We start from the raw sequence: 22,062 nt of genomic DNA on the forward strand, positions 1-22,062 counted from the left end.
ATTTTTTACCGACGTCGCTATACGATGATTTTGGATTGGATTGGATTGGATTTGGGATTAGGTGTCGCGCGATTTCTTCCAGACACCGAGTGGAGGGGTTGGATATTGTTGTTGGTAAGTGGGTTGTGGGTGTACATTTCGTTATTATTATTGTTTTATTGTTTCATCTTGTTATTTATAGTTGGATTGTTATTTGTAGTTTATTATTGATCTTTGTCGTTGTTGAGATTTATTTGACGAGTGTTTTAAAAATTTGAGAAATTTTCTTTAAAAATCTTAAAATTTGTTTATATTATTATACGTTGTTTATATTTGTTTATACGTTGCAATGAACAATGATTGATTATTCGTATCTTTTTTTCTTTTTTTTCTTTCTTTGTAGAATGTAAATTAATATGTTGGCGATGTTTGTAAGTAATTTAACTATCACCTTCTGTAAGTAAATTAATATTGTTAGGATAATGAAAGTATAACGTAGCGGTATTAAAAGGTATCGAAACATATGATAAAATGGAACTGTAATACTATAGCACCGGCGTGATATTACCATATTATTGTTGCATAAATATTAACTCTAGAAAACCGGTATGTATTTTAATTTTTAGCCGGGACAAATTAAAAATAAATTCTGTCTAATAAAGAGAATTTTAATATCAATCAATTTCTTTTTATTTCGTTCGATTTCGAAATTCGACGAGAACGAACATTACAAATTAGAACTAACAATTTTTAAAATTAATAAAAAATATTATAAATATAAAATTTCGAACATTCAAAAATTCGAAAATTTCGAAAATTCAAAATTTCTCAACACACATTCATAATATATTTCATATGATGATCTATCTCGAAATTTTTATCAAAAATACGACATTGAAACACAATTTTTTCTTTGCGCCACTTAATTTCTCATTAATCCAATCCCAATAATCTCCCAATTATATAAAAAAAAGAAAAGAAAAAAATAAAACAAATATTTACAAAATTGACAAACAACAAATCGTTCCAATCTCGTTAATTTAAAATTAAGAATCTCAAGATTTTTAAATGGGCAAAAACTCAATTACAAATTCTTTGAGATCTATTTTGAGAAAGTTCGAGGTCGTCGAAATCGTCGATCTCGTAACAATCGCGCAAAAACTTCTTCTAATTTGGAGAAAAAAAAAAAAGAAAAAAAGAAGGAGAAGAGAGAGGGGGAGAAAGAATCGAAGATTGTTTCGCGAAAATTTATCGCGGGTCATCCATTTGGGGGGAGACGAATTCCGACGAGGGGGGAGGGGAGGGGGGCATCGATTGGACCGAATGTCAATGTCAGGTGTGGTTAATTTTATTGGACACAGGGCGTCTCCTATTCGCGCGTTCTCCCATCGATGGACGCGTGCCCCATGGAGCGAAACCTTTTCTCCCAGGTGCTATATAAAGGCCAGGGGACGAGGTGGACACCATGAGACCGACCCAAGGTACCTTGGCGAGTGCTGTACGCTCAGATAGCGCGCAAGGAGCCACAGTTTGTCCACAAGATGAAATTTCTCGTGAGTATTTCTCGAACAATATTTCATTTTATCGATTTTTCCGTCTCTTTCAACATCAGTAATGTGCACGGAAAATAAGAGAAGGATATACAATATTTAATTTTTGTTTTGCATTTACAATATTTGTTTTTCGTTACATTGTAATCATATTTTGCATTTATGTAATTAATAAATCTCCACATTTCAATTTTTTTAGAATTTAAAATATATTACACAATTTTTTACACATACCAATTTTTTTATTTTAAGACAGTATAAAATTTATTACTCCTTCCCAATAATTTAAAAGATAATTACTATTATAATACATATTCTTTTCTTTAAATAGTACACATTTTTAATCTCATAAATAAAACTAAAAATTTAGAATTTAAAACTTATAAGCACTTAATATATATTTAATTTATCATCGCGAAAATATATATTTTCGATAAATACTATCAATTGACATTTCACAATATCGATTCTCTTAAAAAAATTTACTTACTGATTAATCTAACCTATGCCAATCATTCAACTCTCAACGTTCATCTTCAGATCATTCTGTCCGCTCTGGTGGCAGCGGCGTCCGCCAGGCCAGGCTTGCTAGTGGCGCCACAGGTGGCAGCACTTGCGACGCCCTTAACCATCACGAAACTAGTGCCTGGCGCGCCGATAGGGCTGGACGGGCGAGTCGTGGACACGCCGGAAGTGGCGCTGGCAAAGGCGGAGCACGCGGCAGCCCACATCAACGAAAGAATCAATCTCGCTCAGGAGACGTTGAAATCGGCCGACGCGATCGCCATCGCGGGCCCCCTTGTCGCCAGCAGCGTGGAGCCCATCGCGGTTGCGGCGAAAATCGTGCCCGCGGCTCCTCTCGGCCCGGACGGCCGTGTCGTGGACACGCCCGAGGTGGCCCTGGCCAAGGCGGAGCACGCTGCCGCTCACATAAATCAGAAGATCGAGCAAGCTGTCGAGCAAAGGCAATCCTCCTCTTTGGAGATCCCTCTTGTCCTGTCCACGTATTCGGGACCCGTGATTCAGAAGGTTTTACTTAACGGGCTTTAAAATGTTTAAGGTTTTTCTTTTTTTTTTTTACATTACATTACGAGGATGATAATTGATGCTGTTTCGACGACTGTTTGTTGACATGAAATACTCGGTTTTTTTTGTACATAATCGTGGGTTGAATAAAACTACTTTTTGAACTACTAATTGAAACTCGGTTCGATTATTTTTTTGCAGATATTTTTATTTGTACTTTTTTCCTTGTCTTCCTTCCTTTCTTTCTCTTTTTTCATTAGAGACGATTGGTTCATCGTGAAGTTAATGGAAAGGATTGTTAATTTTGTTAATTGTACAGGTATTAAATTTATACATTTTTTTTTTTTTTAGATTAACTTTTTGCCCTATTTTCTATTTCTGTCTTCTGTGCCCTCCTTGTCGAATAAGAATTGATATTTCTCCTAATTTTTAGAAAATATGATAGCAGGTGGAATTAAGAACACAAAAATGGAAGAGTAAAAGGCAGAGTAGGTGGTGGGGATATTCATTGATAAAATTAAGAGCGCTTTCGATACCCTTAGTCAGTTCGCTGCTAACTTGCATGGAGGCAGAGCGCTTGCTAAGATTTCGAGATACTTTTAGACTATTCATTCGAAATTTTTGAGATAATGAATTTCTCTTTTTCAATAATTAAACTTGACAAAACAGATATATAATTAATCGAGAATAGAATATCAACAATGATAAAATTATCAGGATAAATCTAATCTATTATAAAGTTAAAAGATTTCTTTACTATTATATTTTATATTTTTTAATCCTATTTTTGTGGACAGTTTCGTCTCATTCGTCTTTTCGATCGATAGAAATCTTGTAAGTATTTTAAAACTTCGTGATAAGAAGTAAGAATTTGAATCGAAAACAAAAAAATTGTAGAAAAGAACAGAATTATTTTTATTATGATTATTATTTCATTCGATACTTTATATTTATTTTTGGTAATAGATTTTTCTCTTCTATCAGTATTTCAAATAATAAATAATACTATATTATACTCTTTCATTTTATAAAAATTACCAATAATTCTCGTACGTTCGATCGAATTTATCGAAGGATAAGCAAAATTGCAGTTGTTGCATGATAACATTTTCAATGCATTTTGTATCTTTCGTTTGGGAACCGCTGCTTCGAGCCATTCTTTCCTCAGGATATCGAAGAATATGAGACAGTCAAGGTCGCTGTTCGAGCCTTTTCCTGCGCCCACGAAGAATATTGTACTTGCACGATTTCGAGAAATAAATTTGAACACTATTTTCTCAACGACTAATAACGTCGACGAGCAAGCGTTATACGATGTTTACTTTGTCGTTTCGATTCGTTTCGACAAAAAATCTTTTTATACGCGAAACAAAGGAAAAATGATTGATCCATTGGAAAAATTTTATACGTTATATTATTACGAATAATTGTTCCACTTTACACGTACTATTATTATTATATTATAAAATAATTTTGTAATACGATATAAAATTTTTTCTTTTTATTTTCATTACGAAAGCGATCGATGTTTCTGAAGATAAATAAAACGATGAATTTTCGAAGTAACAATGAACCTCGAGCAAGAAGTTCAGTGTCCTTCGAACAGAGCTCGATTCAAAGTCACGAAATTCAAATATTCACGGTCAACGAGTTTGTTCGTCGATAATAGGGCGTGCCTCTGAAAAGAGATTATTAAATCTTGTCTCGATCTAAAAAAAAAAAAAAACGGATTGTGGATCGGTTCGTAACATTTTTTTCTAGCATTTTATAAATGTTTTGAAAAAATTCAATCACAAAAAAAATCAAGGATTAAAAGATCTAAAGATTAAGAAATTTTAAGAAAAGATCGTAACACAATTTTTCAATTATTGTAACATATTCGTTAATTAATTTTAGTTTTTTTTTTAATAAAATTTATTTTTAAACAAAATATAATCTTGAAAATAGTCGAGAGGAAAGGAATAAACTTTTTTTAGGAGCATAATGTATTCTTAACGACGTCTAATTAAGCACAAATGTGTCAGAGGCACGGAACTAAATTAAATTGATGATCTTAATGAGATCTAGATTAATCAAATCGTAAAACAATTTAGCGTTGTTTGCATCGTGGAAGAAATTTATATTTAACGTTCTAAATAAAATTCAGAATAAAAATTATTACATTATATATATACACATTCTTTTATTCTTTTACCTTGTTAAAATTTTATTATTAAATTAAAATGTTCCTTTCCATAATCTCTGATTAATCTTGGCAATAAACAAAAATTCAAAAAATGTATTATATTTAGAAAAAATTTATTAATTAATTATTACTGTTTGGAAATTAGATTAAGAATAATCTCTGACTAATCTTGGCAATAAACAAAAATTCAAAGAATGTATTATAGTTAGGAAAAATTTATTAATTAAGAGCCTAATTATTACCTAATATTAATTAATAATATTTGGAAATTAGATTAAGAATATTTATGAACCCTTTTTATAGACTTTGATTAAGATCTGAAATATCTTAATCGAACGATCTTCGATCTTTCTCTTTCTATCCTTTCCAGAATTTCTCTTGAATCCCACCTAATCTTCGACTACACACTTTGTAACGAAACGTTTTTCTAACGATATTAAAATTTTACCTGGTTAAAATTTTATTATTAAATTAAAATGTTCCTTTCCATAATCTCAGACTAATTTTGACAATAAACAAAAATTCAAAAAATGTATTATAGTTAGAAAAAATTTATTAATTAAAAGTCAAGAATGTATTATAATTAGAAAAAATTTATTAATTAAAATTTATTAATTAATAATTATTACCGTTTGGAAATTAGATTAAGAATATTTATGAATTCTTTTTATAGACTTTGATTAAGATCTAAAATAAATAGATAATAGATAATAAATAATAAAATAAAATCTTAATCGAACAATCTTCGATCTTTCTCTTTCTATCCTTTCCAGAATTTCTCTTGATCCAACCTAATCTTCGACTACACACTTTGTAACGAAACGGTTTTTCTAACGATGACTGAAAAACCTTAAACGATGTTGGCGCAACATCAAAGGGTTTCCTTCGATCTGATCGAAAAAAAAAGGACAACTTTCTAATATTATTCGTATGCAGTTACAAAATCGTTTTTACGATTGTTATTTCGCCAATTGAAAATTGTCTTGGACGATTGTGACACGTAAATATTTCCCAATTACACATGCAATAGGGTGACAAAACAATCCTTGCAGTTCTTTATTCATATTCGATAATATTATTATTTTTATTCGTTTCTTTTAATGTTCGATTGTTTTAATATTTTTTTTTAATTCATTGGAATATTTAAAAGTTACACAAATTTTATTCTATTACAAAATTTATTTATAAATAAGTTTTCTGATTCATAATTATTAAAGTTAATAAATTTTTAATCGAAAGTTGTCAAATAAATTACGACTATTTTTATTTTTACTCATTAATCGATATCACGAAAGATTAATACATTTTCTTAATATCTCTGAATTTTAAATAACAATTATCGATCGATGACTTATATACTTTGATATCTTTCAAAATAAGCTTAAGATGATGATAAATCAAATTCGAAACTTAATTACCATATTAAAAAATTTATTTAATTTCTATCAAATTTTAAATATTGTTATTAAAATCATAATCTTTTCACATTCTCTAAAGTTACAACGATATAAAATTAAAAAAAAAGAAACTCAAATCGAAGATGAGTATAAAATAATTGAAAATTCAAAATTGGCAATTAAAAATTTCATAAACGAATTCATTGACACGAAGCAATAAATCATTTATTAACACTTGATAATAAATCGCATTAACATTCTCGCTAACTCGTATTAACGAATTGCAACACCTCTTTCATACGGGACAGAGACCTTTTTCATACGAACCAATTTATTTGATCGAGCGATCCGAGTTCGTACGAGCACAACTCTGCACGATGGAAAAATATCGAAGGAATGCATTCTTGCTGGAGACTGTCCTTCATTCTCGAGTCCTTCGTTCGTTCAGGGTTGGTAAGTCGTTTAACACTTGCATGAACGGCTTTGTTTAAAGGACAGCAAAGTACCGGCGAAAGGAGAAATAAAATAAAAGGGAGCAGTAGTAGATGTTGAAAATTTTTGCCTTTATATTAAATAAGTCGATATGGCTCGATAAGAAAAGGTTATTTTATATCCTCGTGAAGATGTAATAATCTTACGAATTTTAATAATAAGATTAAAGGAGAGAAAAAAAAGAACACGTATAAAATTTTATTTGACAAAAAAAATACAATTGCAAATTTTATATCCTCGTGAAGATGTAATAATCTTGCGAATTTTAATAATAAGATTAAAGCAGAAAAAAAAAGAACACGTATAAAATTTTATTTGACAAAAAAATACAATTGCAAATTTTAAAATAATCGATACGATTATACAGATACAATACGTTGGATAGATTTTACATTATATCGAGGAAGAATAATAGAGAAGGAAAATGTAGAAATTTAATTATAACATTGAACGCGATCAACGTTATTTCTCATATAACTATGGGGAAAAGTGTCTCCTCCGTGTGTAACTTCCTTCGCAACTACGTAATCCATTTCTCACGTGACGATCTCGCGTGATCTTTCTCACTGCACTATTCACAAATTGAATAACAACACAAGGATGGATATTCTCTTAAATACATTGAATATAAATTTGTGCAAATTAAAACTTCCCGATGTTTACGACTTTTCAAAATTTTTGAACTTACAACCACGCCACGCCATTTCTCTCCAATTATATTCCCATCTCCTTTCATCCAACCTAACCTAACCTAACCTAACCTAACCTAACCTAACCTAACTTAACCTAACCTAACCCCCACTTCATTCTCAAACTCACGTTTCAATCCCATACCCTTCCACGTCCATAAATATTTGCAAGAATTTTGCAAATTCTTCTCTCCGCCTACTACGAAACTTCAATCCTTCAAGATTCGCTGAATTCACGCGATCCTTAAATCGAGATCGATCCGATCGCGCAATACCCCTCCATCACCATCCATCTCCATCCAATTCCAATATCCTTTCCTTAAACACTATTTTACACCATATATTCCCTAATCCTTTCGACGAGCTTCCATCCAGACGCTTCCTCCAACCCTTCCTCCCCCTCGTGACCAATCGCAACCCCCTCCAAGTCCCATCCTTCCGGTCCAGGAGTGCATGGACCCCGTTGAAATGCCAAGGTCCTGGCTGCGAAGCGGCCGCCTGAACGGAGGAGGGGGAGGTGGAGGGAGGGGGGGGGGGGGGAGTATCCTTTTTCCTGGCGCGCTTCCCAGGGCTTACGTGGGCTAACCGATCGGCCGGCTCCTTCCAGGCCGTGGTCCACGTGGGAGGGGGGCGGATGATCACCGCTATAAATGCTACCAACGGCCGTTCTCCAGGAACACAAAACGTGAGGCCGTGGAAAGCCGTGGAGCGAGGGAAACGAGCGAGTACTGGCCACACCAGCAGCGCTTTTTCTTTCTTTTTTTTTTTTCCGCGAAGGGGAAAAGCACGATCGGGGAGGGGAAAAGAGAAAAAGGAGAAGGAAGAGAAAGAGAAAGGAGAGATCGAAGAGAAAGGAGCCATGAGGGGATTGGTGAGTTTTCCTTCCTTCCTTCCTTCCTTTCTTCTGTCAGAAAGATCGACAAAGGAAAGTGTTGTAGAGTAGAGGATAAGTGGCCAACTAGTTAAAAGAGATTTTAAAGGAAAGAGAGTTTGAGGATTCTTGAGGATGACGATTCGATTTATTCGATTCGTTCGAGAGATATGTAATTTTGAATTTACAAAAGGTATCAGAATTTTTTATTTTTGTAATTTTTGTAATTTTATACGAGCAAAGGAAAGTGAAAGGTGTTACTATAGGGTAGGATGGATGGCCAACCACCTAGCCTAGTTAAGAAAGATTTTGAGGATTCTTGAGATGATTCATTGAAGAGTATCAGAATTTTTTATTTTTATAATTGTATTTATTTTTGTAATTTTTGCAATTTCATACGGGCAAAGGAAAGTGAAAGGTGTTAGCCTAGTTAAAAGAGATTTTGAGGATTCTCGTTGAAGAGTTACTCGTTAATAAAATTCGGATGATGATTCAATTTATTCGATTCATTCGAGAGATATATAATTTTGAATTTAAAAACATATCAGAATTTTTTATCTTTGTAATTGTTTACGATTATAATATATTTCGTTGATGTATTATTATACAACACTCTCGATATTATTTTTCAGATCGTTTTCATCATTTAATTTAAAAACATATCATTTTTTTATTTTTGTAATTGTATTTATTTTTGTAATTTTTGTAAATGACCGGGCAAAGGAAAATGAAAGGTGTTATTATAGGGTTGGATGAGTGGCCAACCACCTAGCCTAGTTAAGAGATTTTGAGGATTCTTGAGATGATTCGTCGAAGAGTTTCTCGTTAATAAAATTCGATTTATTCGATTCATTCGAGAGAGATAAAATTTTGAATTTAAAAACGCATCAGAATTTTTTATCTTTGCAATTTTTTTTATGATTTAATATATTTCGTTGATATATTATTATACAATACTTTCGATATTATTTTTCAGATCGTTTTCATCATTTAATTTAAAAACATATCAGAATTTTTTATTTTTGTAATTTTTGCAATTTCATACAGATAAAAGAAAGTGAAAGATGTTAGCCTAGTTAAAAGATTTTTGAGGATTCTTGAGACGATTCGTTGAAGAGTTAATAAAATTCGGATGACAATTCGATTTATTCGATTCATTCGACAGATATATAATTTTGAATTTAAAAAACGCGCCAAAATTTTTCATTTCTATAATTGTATTTATTTTTATAATTTTTGCAATTTCATACGGGCAAAGGAAAGTGAAAGGTGTTAGCTTAGTTAAAAGAGATTTTAAGGATTCTTGAAACGATTCGGTGAAGAGTTAATAAAATTCGGATGACGACTCAATTTATTCTATTCATTCGAGAGATATATAATTTTAAATTTAAAAACATATCAGAATTTTTTATTTTTGTAATTTTTGTAATTTCATACAAAAAGGCAAAAGGCAAAAAAAAGTGTTAGCCTAGTTAAAAGAGATTTTGAGGATTCTTGTTGAAGAGTTTCTCGTTAATAAAATTCGGATGACGATTCATTCGAGAGATATATAATTTTGAATTTAAAAAACGCGCCAGAATTTTTCATTTCCATAATTGTTTACGATTATAATATATTTCGTTGATGTATTATTATACAATAATTATACACTCTCGATATTATTTTCCAGATTATTTTCATCGCAACGGTGGCCAGTTGCAGGGCAGGTTTCCTCGGCTCGCCCTCGTACGGCGAGGCCCAGGTGCACCCCCAACCGGCGCCCCAGAGGTTCGCGCCCCCTGCACCGGTTGGCCAAGACGGAAACGTGATCGACACCCCGGAAGTCGCGCAAGCGAAGGCTGCCCACTTCGCGGAATTCGCTAGAGCAGCGGCCAGAGCAGCCGAGGAGAGCAAGAATCAGCCCCAATCGGTCGAGTACAACCCCCAGTCCCAACCCTACAACTTTCCCTCCCCCCAACCCCCCGCTTACGTCAGACAGCAAGCGTATCAGCAGCCAGCGCCCATCTACCAATCTGCCCCAGGTAAAAATTTCTCTTGTTTAGTTTCCCCTCGAAAGAATGATTGATCATTGAAGCACCCCTTTCGAGTGATATTTTCTTTTAAAAGAATAAGCTCTCTCCTTCTCTTGTTTCGTTTCCTCCTTCGTGAAGAATGATTGATCATTGAACCACCCCTTTCGAGTGATATTTTGTTTTAAAAGAATAAGCTTCGTTCTCTCGATAGAATTAGAATTAGAATTAAAATCTTTGGATAAAAAATTTCCAGCGCCAACGTACAATCAACCGAGTCCGGTATCGGGTTATCAGCCGCAGTATACGGGAAATACGAACTTTGTCGGGCAGCAGAGTTTCTCTGCCAACGTGAAACCCACCCCTTTCGTGCCTGCGCCCCTCGCTGAGGATGGGACTGTAATCGATACGCCGGAAGTGGCCGCTCTTAAGGCCGCCAGGTTGGCAGAATTGGCCGAGGCCGAGGCGAGGGCGTATAAGTTTGCACAGGAATACAAACCGGAAGTCCAAGGCCAAGGTACGTTCTCGAATCAAAAGAGAGTAAAATGATTACATAAGAGAGTTTATTTTATTATCTTTTAATTTCGAATATATTTTAATACTCCTTTCTGTTTCTATTGCAGGATAATAATTTTTAAAATTCCTTTCCTTTTTTTTTATAATTTCTTTTGTAGCTTTGAAATTGGCATTGTGATATTTGTCCTCGTTGAAAAATATTATTTTTGTCTTGATGTAATATTTACAGAACTGCAGAATTTATCTTTATATACGCGTACATTTAGAGAGAATTATTGAACTCTTGCCAACTATAAATATACATTGGTAACACCCCGCTAACGTAAGAATTGAATAGTTGCTCAACAACTTAATCGTTCGATTGTTCCTGCGAGAATAGCTGGTATGGCCACTAGTCGCTTAGTCGTATATAATCGTGACCCGGCCATTTCTCTTCTCTGGGATATCAAGCAACATCGTAGGTCATGTAATCGAATTTCACTCTAATTGCGCAAATTTTCTAATTTTCAAGATTAAATCCATAAAATCCGTAAATCGATCAAATATCTTTTTAAAAAACCAAAAGGAATTCAAAAGAAAGAAAAATTTTCTGAAAGAAAAATTCAAACTGATTGATAGGAATTTTTCATAATAATTTTGTATAATTTCCACAATTATTTGTGAAATTTTCAAGTATATGCATGAATTTCTAACGAATTCTTCGTAAAAATAAATGAATAAATAAAGTTCTTTTAATTTTAGATTAGGAATCGATGATTAAAAATTATTAAAAAATTGTTTCTCGTTTTATTCCAGCTTATGCTAGTCCACCAGCAGCCCCGGTCCAATACAATTCTCCCGCGGCTAGAGTATTTCCTGGCGCAGCGCCCTCGTATCCCGCGGCGCAACCAGCGTATGGCAAACCTGCTTTCCAACCTCAAAATTATCAATCGCAGCAATTAGTCGGAGCTTATTAAATTGAGACAAACCGTCACGTATTTGTAAATAATTTAGGTCAATAAATTGTTCCCCCTCCTCTTTTTTTAAATTTCTCATTTCTTATTCCTTCTACTCTAACGTTCGTTCGTTCGTTCGTGTTTCTTTCTTTCTGAAAATATTTAATTTTTGTAGTGTGATAGACTAGGAGTAATTTTTAAGAGAAACAAAAATTTTAGAAATGTTTTTCCAGAATTTTATTTATTTTAATATTGTTTTAAATAACAGAGAGTTGTAAATTTTATATAGTTTGATAGAATAAGTAAGGGATATATTTTTACGTAATTTTCTCAAATAAATTTTGAATTTCCATCAAATCAATTTATTTATTTTTTTTTTTCTAATTAAAAATTAGAATTTTAAAAATTCCTTGCTCAATATTCATTTATCATTATTTTCCTCTATTATTTTAGTATTTATGAAAAATATATTTTTATATCATACGTTCCCACGATTTATAACGTGTATTGCATTATTTTCACACAATGTATAATATATTCAGAATTATTAATTTCATACTCGATACTACATTTCATACTACATTAATACTTTAAGCATCTTACTTAAAGCTTAAAGTTATATATAAAGTTATATATAAATTCATCGATAAACTTCAATACATTAATATACACTATGTATTAAGACACTTATATTCCAGATATCTGATGAATTTTCATTATGTAGGTTAACGCGCAATTCTCGTCCGAGAAGCCACCAAAAATCAATGCGTCAAACAAATTGCCAAGCAATATTATTCGTCAGAAACCACGAGTTAACCTATATTTGATTTCGTTGTGCGGTTAGCGTAATCCAAGAAAGATTGGAAAAGATGTCTTCACCTCGATCGGTATTAGATGAACACCTTCTTCAGGGTCGTTCAATATAAGAAAATACGAAAAAATTTTTTTCATTGACAAATTGACATCGATAAGAAGAACGATACTATAAACAAAAAGTTCAAAAGGAGAATAAATAAACACGAAGTGAAGTGAAGAGAATTGTTCGACGAGGAAAAAAAAATTTCAGGGTTTTCTTCGTGGAGAAAATTATCGTAACGATTGTCTCGTGCGATTGCGGTTTCCGCTCGCGCGAAAAGAAGCGGTCAAAAAGTTTCGCCATTAGAATAAAAAAAAAAAAAAAAAAAAACTATTTCTAGTTGATCGATCAACAAGAATAGCGTAGCGTGTCAATGGCTTCTCGAATAACTTATCGAAACTTTTGTTTCGTGTCGTTTGTTAAATCTTAAGCAACGATTTTTGTCTTCTTTTTTTATTTTCATTTTACTTTAAAATTCCTTGTAAGATAATCTTCCACGAGAATAAACAAATTTTTTTCCAATTCAACTTGGCGCTCGGTGATCCACTTTCTACGATGGGATAAAATAGAAATCTCATCGAAATAGGATTACCAGCCGTGTTACCAGCCACCTTCAGGCTACAGTTGTTGCGACATAGGTCGCATTGGTGTACGAAACACGTGAGAAGGAGCTGGGAACGTGGATTCGTTCCTGCTCGAACGAACTCTAGCATCGTGATTCGTTTTGGAAAGGTCGAGAATTATAACTCGTTCGGCATTCGTGTAAATATGGATCATTAATTATTAATTTAAGATTGAAGTTGTTATTTTTTTCATCCATTTTATATTAATAAAAATAAAAATTACAGTACTTATATTTCTTTTTTTTATAAGTTTCATGATAATATTGAATATTAATATTTAAAAAATGTTTCGTTCCTTCGAATATTTAATTAAACGAAAATTAATTATCTATTTGAATTCTTTATATTTTCCAAGACTCGAATCCTCATCGATGAATTTTAATTAATCTATAATGATCCAATCAGTTTCCTTCTTTGAAATTATCGAATTGTATCATACATTACATCGTAAACAGAGAATCCGAATCGATGCTTTAATTAAACGAAACGAGGCTACTATTTTAATTATTTTGTGTTCGTGTGATGATTATACACGATAAATAAATTATTGCAAAGTTTTGATTTATTCGAATCGATCTGTAAATAAGTTTAATTTTCCTTGTTATTAATTTCAAGAATATTATTTCGAACTTGAGGAATTGCAATTTTAAAAAATTTTAATTAGAAGAAAGTAGAAAAGAAAATTAATTTCCAAACTTTTTTACAGGAAGAATTTTTGAAGCGGATTCTTTCTACGTCTGATTGTAAAATTATATAAATTTAATTTGGAAAAGTATTTCAAAGTGTGTTACATGAATTTTGAAACGGTATCGATGCGTGATTGGCTAGGCTGTATCTGGACCATCGTTTATAAGGGGACAGGAGCTCATCGTGGAAACAGGACTGCCTTGAAGAGATCACTGGATCACTAAGGGTATCTATGATCCCGTCTAGTCGTCCGTGAATCGGGGTCGAAACCACAAAAAAGTTCTTCTCCAATGTTGCCTTTGCGGCGAGGGGGTTGCAACGCTGAAAACTGACCTCGAAAAGTCGAGACGAAACATCAGGGACGTTTGCTGGAAAACTGGATCAATTTTTAATTAACATTTAATAGATATCTATAATTCAATTTCTTGCGTGTGCATTTTAAGAAGATTATTTTTTATTGAAAAGAAAGATATTTTTCTCACAATTGTTCCTAAGAATTTTAAGATTCTTGTTAATATTCTGTCAGAGAGAAATTAATTAATTAAGATTTTCGTTTTCAAATTATTTTTGACTGAAAATCGCTATCTCCAAACGAATCTTAAAAGTTTATCGTAAAAAAAATCGTCATTAATTAAACTGGCAAAGTTGAATAAAAATTCAAATTTATCGAAATATCACTCATTTTTTGGATTTCTCACACATCTCTGCAAATGAGATCTCAGTTTCAAGCTATCAATCCGCGATATCTCACCGCAATTTCTTCAAAACTTTAATTACAACTACAAGATCACGATGCTTGTTTAACGAGAAAACAATTAAAGTATCGTTTTACATGCCGGGTATTGATCATCGTAACGTGGTTTTAGCTCGCATCGAAACCGCGACGCTATAAAAGCTAGATCGACCGTTCGAGCCAGCCACACTCGTAACCGAGACGTCCGTTTCGTGGTGTCCTAACAGCATGATCTTGCTCGTAAGTGTGTCGAGGGAAAAGAAATAGTTTCGTTAATGATCTATATATATATATATATATGATTCGATAATTGGACGTTTACTAAAAAAATAATAAAAAAAAAAAATATTCTCATAATATTAAACTTTTAATTAATAATCTTTTCTCTCTCTTTCGTATTATCATTATCTTTTTGATCTATGATCTTTATGATCTATATATATGATTCGATAATTGGACGTTTACTAAAAAAATAATAAAAAAAAAAAATATTCTCATAATATTAAACTTTTAATTAATAATCTTTTCTCTCTCTTTTCGTATTTGTCATTATCTTTTTGATCTATGATCTTTATGATCTATATATATATGATTCGATAATTGGACGTTTACTAAAAAAATAATAAAAAAAAAATATTCTCATAATATTAAACTTTTAATTAATAATCTTTTCTCTCTCTTTCCGTATTATCATTATCTTTTTGATCTATGATTTTTATGATCTATATATATGATTCGATAATTGAACGTTTACTAAAAAAATAATAATAAAAAAAAATATTCTCATAATATTAAACTTTTAATTTCGATTATCTTTTTCTCCAAAATTTCAAATAACTCACAGGATGCAACGTGATCCTTCGTTGCACTTTTCCAGATAGTCGTTGCCGCGTCGCTGGTGGCGTCTACGATCGCCTACGAGGACAGAGAATACATTCAGTCGTACAGAGGCCCCCAAGCGCCATTGACCAGCGATGGGATGGTCATGGACACGCCGGAGGTGGCCCATGCGAGGGCTGCCCACCTAGCGTTGCACGCTGAAACTATGGCCAGACTGAGGAAGGCTCAGAACGATTACGAGATGATGTACGAAAATAACGAAATGTCGTACGTGCCTCAAGTGATGGACCCTGTCGAGACCGTGATGCAGAAGAGGCAGAGGCAGAGGGAATACATGCCTTTGGAAAGCGATGGAAACGCTATGGAGAATCCCGAGGTAATTTAGAAAGAATTTAGAATTTTGGAATTTTACAGTCCGCCATTTTCTTTCTCTCTTTTTCTCGATCGTTTTTTCTTTGTTTAATTTTAAAGATGACGGACGAGAAAAGCCCACGCTTGACAACGCGCGCACGGGCAGCCTCGAAGGCGTCGGAATTTTACGAGTTTGACATATTTGACGGGCGAAAGAATTTGGTTTACCTGGCGCCTGTACGAGTTACCTACAAACACGCGCCAACAATGGGTTACAGAGGACCACTAGCGCCGCTCGGCCCCGACGGCCGAGTGGTGGATACACCTGAAGTGATGAGGGCGCGCGAGGCGCACATGAAGGCACACGCTCGCGCCGTGGCGCTCTCCACTCAGAACGATCTTTACTATTAAAGTGAGGTTAGAGGATTCCTCTTCTTGATTCGTACGTATGTTAAACCGTTTCAGTTTTTGGTATTTCTGTTTAATTATTCTTGATAAATATCGTTATGAAAATATTAAATTTTTTTTTGTGAAATGGATAGATTTTTTTTTCACTACGTTTCTTACGTTTTAACGTTCTTTCTACCCGAACATGTATGCAATTTATCGTATAAAATTGTACGCGTGTATATCATTCTAGAGAGTTGGAGAATTGGATTTTTCTTAAAATAAAATTCGTTCAATTTTCCGTCGAATTGTTCGCGCAATGTAACCTAACCTTTCGCAGCGATTATCGAGAGCAGATTGCTTCGTACCTGATTTTTTACATACTTTTTTTTGGGACAGATGGGATTTTCGACGGTTTGACGAAAATTGAACGAAAACTTCTCTCTCCCCCCTTCTAATTTTGTAAATAATATTACTTATATATATATATATATACTCAACTTGAATAACTCGTCCCATTTATTTTACGTAAAATAACCATTTTGTTGTTTCACATTGCTATCGCTGCAATTTGAATTTTATTGCCATACAATTGTTAACGAATAATATAACGTGTGATTTTTAGATTTTTAGATTTTTAAGATATAATATACATATATATATTTATGATGGTAGATGTTAAGTAATAGTTTGTGAAAAAATGAATCGTATGTTACTTAGAAAAATTTGTCATTCTTGCCACCGAAGTGTATTCTATATTTTTTATTGTCTTTGCAGTGGAATAAAATATGAATGTGTCGTTCACACCTCTTCTTCTTTCTCCCAATTCCTACTCTATATTTTCCTTTGATCGATGATCGTTTCCTTTAGCAAGTGACGTGGGCACATCGTTGATCTCGTTCTGTCATCCCACACTCTTCGGATTAGTCATGCTCGAATGTAGGTAAATAAGGTAACGTGGGCGTCGTCCAATCAGAAATCGAAAGGAAGATTGGCCTGCATCTTGCATAACGAAAATTCCGAACTTTAACAGTTTCCTTAACCAGAATTTACCATTACATAGTGTTAAATAGTAGAATAGAATCCATTCAAGTTTATTTTGTTCTACATAAAACGCATTTATAAATAAAATTTAAACAACGAAAATCAAATATAAAAAAATTGTTATCACTTTGATAAATTTTCAAAGAATTCTTTCTTAAATGTTTGATCATCTATAACCAAATACTCTATAAATTTATAGAAATTACAGTGAACAGATAAATTATTTCTTTTCTTATAAGGTCAAATTTTAATTTTATATAAAAATAATACTATTAATTGTGAAACCATTATGTCGTGCGCATTCGTTTCGTCCATTTCGCTCTCACAAACGCAGAGAAACCCTCTCGTGTCGCCCAGCCTCAACTCGATACCCAGTGACCCGTGATCGCTGTCCTTTAAGACACGATCGCCTAATCTCCTCGACACGTGGCAATAGAAAATCTCGACCTTCCACACCCCAAACGTTCACTTCCTTATGCGGGCAACGGTCCGATTTCAATATTCACCACTTGCTTAAGCAGTCAATTACGAGCGATCGCGCGGATAACGTTACTGATCCAGATCTAGGAAACGGTCCACCAGTGTCTGCCACCGACTTTGCCTTGCACTTATAGTCACCAGACACCGTGGAACCGGTTCCGTCCGTGACTCGGCCAATAGACGCTGGCTACCAGCAAGGACGTGTTTGATCGAGCTTGACGAGGAATGCATTGGATTTTAGATTTTTAGAAAAATCCAATGGTCGATACTGTTTCCTTAATGGGATTTATACTCGTGGGGATCGTCGAGGTGCACCTGTAGCCGTACAAAGTGTAAATAGGAGGTTAAAGTAAGGAGGTTGGTGAGATTTGGTGAAATTTGTTCGTGTTTGAGAAAGTATGACAAGGGAATCGATCTATATTTCATGAAATGTTTGATCGAATTTGAAAAAATTTTGTATTATCATTTATTTTTTTAATTATCGGTTTGAGAAGGTTTGAGCTAGTTGGATTTATCATTTATTTTTTTAATTATCGGTTTGAGAAGATTTGAGCTAGTTGGATTTATCATTTATTTTTTTAATTATCGGTTTGAGAAGATTTGAGCTAGTTGGATTTATCATTTATTTTTTTAATTATCGGTTTGAGAAGGTTTGAGCTAGTTGAATTTATCATTTATTTTTTTAATTATCGGTTTGAGAAGGTTTGAGCTAGTTGGATTTATCATTTATTTTTTTAATTATCGGTTTGAGAAGGTTTGAGCTAGTTGGATTTATCATTTATTTTTTTAATTATCGGTTTGAGAAGGTTTGAGCTAGTTGGATTTCGTTTGTGTTTGACAAATTGGATAACAGATAGTAGATTTGATCCTTTCTTAAAATATTTTTATAAATTTCGTGGAATATTTGAGTTTGCTTAAGTTTGATTAATCTCGTGAAGATTGAATTTTATTTTATTAATTTTATCTCGTTTCGTTTCTTAATTAATTTTTCCTTTAAATTAACTCTTAATTAAAGGATAAATACATCATCGATGACACATTCCTGTAAAATTTCCTCTTTCTATATCTTGTTGTTGTTAAGTTTAAATGGCTATTTGTATAATCGAAATACGATTGAATAATTTTGAATAATTGAATTCGAAATTATAAATTTCCGTTTAAGAATCGATAAATCAGTTCGTATCCTGCTTTCTGCGCCCCATAACTTCACCTTCAATGAAACGATTCGGCGTCGTTTTCACGCCCATGTACACATGTTTGATCTTATTGTGCAATCAGATTTATAGTTGTTCAAACTCTAACCAAGTTTCGCACTGCCGTGTTTTCCGAAGTGAGCACGAATCGGTCTGATTCGTGTCACGGGCATGTTAATCGACCACACGTGCCTTGATCACGGATTCGATTAAATCAAACACCTCTAAACCTCTCGGTTTCACAATTTTCTGTATGGCGAATTATAACGTATAATAAATTCTTTTTTTTTTTGCCTTCCTTCCTTTTAAAAATTTCTTCTCTTTTAAAAAAAAGATAGGATTCTTCTTTCGACGATTGGGCAAAAATTAAAAATAGTAAAAAAAAAAATCGATCACAAATTAATCTCTCGAGTAAGATTATTTCAGCAAAACGTTGCATTTTATTCGCCTCATATTTCCGTTATGTACACGACAATTTACAAATGTACATGTAAATTTTTCTAATTACAATAAAAGAGAGAAACATGATAACATTGAATAATCTTTATATGAATAATTCATAGGTTAATTTCCACGCAGACTTTGACTAACGCGAAAAGCGACGAAGAGAGAGATCACCTTGAAGAGGTATGTGACGATATTATAATACGGTATACAATAACTGTAACGGTACGTATCACCGTTATCTCATTTCCATTCGACGATTCAAACACATTTCTATTTCACTTTCACGATGCATACAATACGCCATCGTTGCAAATTTCTATCTTCGAGAAGAAAAATTCTCGTATTCTTTCCATTGATTCAACTCTCGTTTCAATGCTCCGTTTAAATTCAAATTGTCCATCCGAATCGTGAAAATTATTTCCAAAAGTTGATGAATCTTTCTCCCTTAAATTTTCATTAATAAATAGAAAAGAAAAGAAAATTGCTTCCTCTATTATCGAAACATTGATTTTTATCCATTTTCCAACACAATTTTCGTATAATAACGATGGCGTATTTATTTACAATTATTAACAACGAAATTGATCGAGGAAGGTAGATAATATTAAAATAAACAAGAGAAAAGAAACCAACCTCGAATTCAAAAGTAATCTGAGGACAAACGACCGGAAGAGGTAGACGAATCACAGAGAAGACAGAACCAGGAGGAGGGAGGGGACAAGGAAGCTTAAAGAAAAGTGGTATGGAAAATGCAGACGTCGCAGAATATCAAGAGAACACTTCTTCCATCCTGGAGATTAAAGATTCTTTCTGGAGGTAGTTGAAACTCGAATGATCCAAGGGGATCGAATCCTTGCATCATCGATCAAGAAATGAAACTGGATGAAATATAGTATAGCGAGCCTAGTCGTTTCTAGTCCGAGACGATCCTAATTCCACTGGTTCCAATCGTGTCCCGAGTTCCATGAGGGATTGTTCCATGAGGATGCGCCCGCGTGCGGGTTCCACGAGGGGGCAGCCGGGCCGGGCGGGGCGCTCGACTGAGCGGCGGCGTTGTACAGGGAGAAGTGAGCCGCCTTGGCTTGTTGCACTTCCGGCGTGTCCACCACGCGGCCGTCCGGCCCCAGAGGAGCTGGTGGCCCGCTGCAATTTTTCAAATATATTATAATTTAAAATATATAATTTAATTTAATCTAAAATATCTAATTTATCTCGTCCCTGCATTATTTCTTCTCTTATGTAATTATTATATAATTATTGTATTAATTATTATTATATTATATTATATTAATTATTATTATAGAATGTCACAATTTTGGTTCTGTTCTTGTAGATAATATTTGTTTAAATACAGGAGAAGGTATGCAATGTAACCTGTAATGAGGTGCATAGTTTCCAGGCGCGTAGGAGCCAGGGGGACCAGGATAGGGGCCGCCGGGTCCTTTTGGCGCTCTGGCATTCGCGTCGGCTAAAGCGGCCAGATGAGCCGCCTTCAGTTGGGCCACTTCCGGCGTGTCCACCACCCGGCCGTCAGGCCCCAATGGGGCTGGAGCTGCGTGCCCCCCATAGGCTCCTGGATACCACTGCGGCGCGCAGTGGGCCACGTTCAAAACGAAAATGGAAACGAGAACCTGAAACCAAGATTATATTACCTGATCAGTTTTTTCAAAATATATATAGTATATAATGGCTCGAAAAAGTAGGATTATGTTAAAAAGGAAAATCTAATCAGAATCCAAGTTTTTTTAAATTATTCGAAGAAAGATAAATATTCCGTTCCCTAAAAATCATTTTAAAAACAAAATCGATTTGTATATATAAATATATATTTTAAAGAAAAGAAATAAGAGAAAATTGTAAGACTGAAGAAGGAGAGAGGAAAGAAAAAGTAGGATTACATTAAAAAGAGATCTGGTCAGAATCCAAATCTTTTTAAATTACTCGAAGAAAGATAAATATTCGTTGCCTAAAAATCATTTTAAAAACAAGCTCGATTGATTTGTATATATAAATATATATTTTAAGGAAAAGAAATAAGAGAAAATTATAAGACTGGAGAAGGAGAGAGGAAAGAAAAAGTAGGATTATGTTAAAAAGAGATCAGAATCCAAGTCTTTTTAAATTACTCAAAAAAAATATTCGATAAATATTCGTTGCCTAAAAATCATTTTAAAAACAAGCTCGATCGATTTGTATATATAAATATATTTTTAAAGTAATTATATATACTTTTAAGGTATATACTTTTAAAGTAATTTTTAAAATATATCTTTATATTTAAAGAAAAGAAATTTAGAGAAAATTGTAAGATTGGACAAGGAGAGAGGAAAGAAAAAGTAGGATTATGTTAAAAATGAAAATCAGAATCAAAATCTTTTTAAATTACTCGAAGAAAAATAAATATTCGTTGCCTAAAAATCATTTTAAAAACAAGCTCGATCGATTTCTATATATATAAATATATATTTTAAGGAAAAGAAATAAGAGAAAATTGTAAGACTGGAGAAGGAGAGAGGAAAGATAGAGAAAGATACGGGTGATACTCACGATGTATCGAATCATGACGTCGAAGCTCGGCGGAGGTCGATCCAGCGACTATCGGCAGAGCTTGGGATTCGCATTATGACTTCCACCATCGTGGTTCGTCGAATTTATAGGGGTACGGGGCGTCGTCGCGTGCCCCACCCCATCCGCGGCCAACGGGGTACACAACCACACCCAGGAAAATGCTCTGCTTTAAAGGCTGCCATGCCCTGCCCCGTAACATTTACC

General features: G+C 33.6%; 2 protein-coding genes across 2 annotated transcripts; one reads left to right on the forward strand and one right to left on the reverse strand.

Annotated features, from left to right (window-relative positions):
* Nucleotides 1-1,429: 1,429 nt before the first annotated feature.
* LOC725838 lies at nt 1,430-16,925 on the forward strand. The gene is given in 10 exon segments (XM_026442257.1): nt 1,430-1,480; nt 1,482-1,532; nt 2,070-2,577; nt 7,888-8,189; nt 9,859-10,210; nt 10,455-10,715; nt 11,510-11,667; nt 14,711-14,788; nt 15,426-15,764; nt 15,860-16,925. Coding segments are annotated over 10 exon segments (2,376 nt in total). The 5' UTR covers nt 1,430-1,444; the 3' UTR covers nt 16,151-16,925.
* A 2,330-nt stretch (nt 16,926-19,255) lies between these two features.
* Nucleotides 19,256-21,991, reverse strand: LOC552685 (pupal cuticle protein). Its single transcript, XM_026442214.1, has 3 exons — nt 21,838-21,991; nt 20,665-20,921; nt 19,256-20,433 (listed from the first exon to the last, which is right to left on the reverse strand). Exons 1-3 carry the CDS (start codon nt 21,850-21,852, stop codon nt 20,220-20,222), a joined length of 486 nt encoding a protein of 161 aa, XP_026297999.1. The 5' UTR covers nt 21,853-21,991; the 3' UTR covers nt 19,256-20,219.
* Nucleotides 21,992-22,062: the final 71 nt, after the last annotated feature.

This window comes from Apis mellifera, linkage group LG8 (genome assembly GCF_003254395.2).
Source record: "Apis mellifera strain DH4 linkage group LG8, Amel_HAv3.1, whole genome shotgun sequence".
Classification (NCBI taxonomy): domain Eukaryota; kingdom Metazoa; phylum Arthropoda; class Insecta; order Hymenoptera; family Apidae; genus Apis; species Apis mellifera.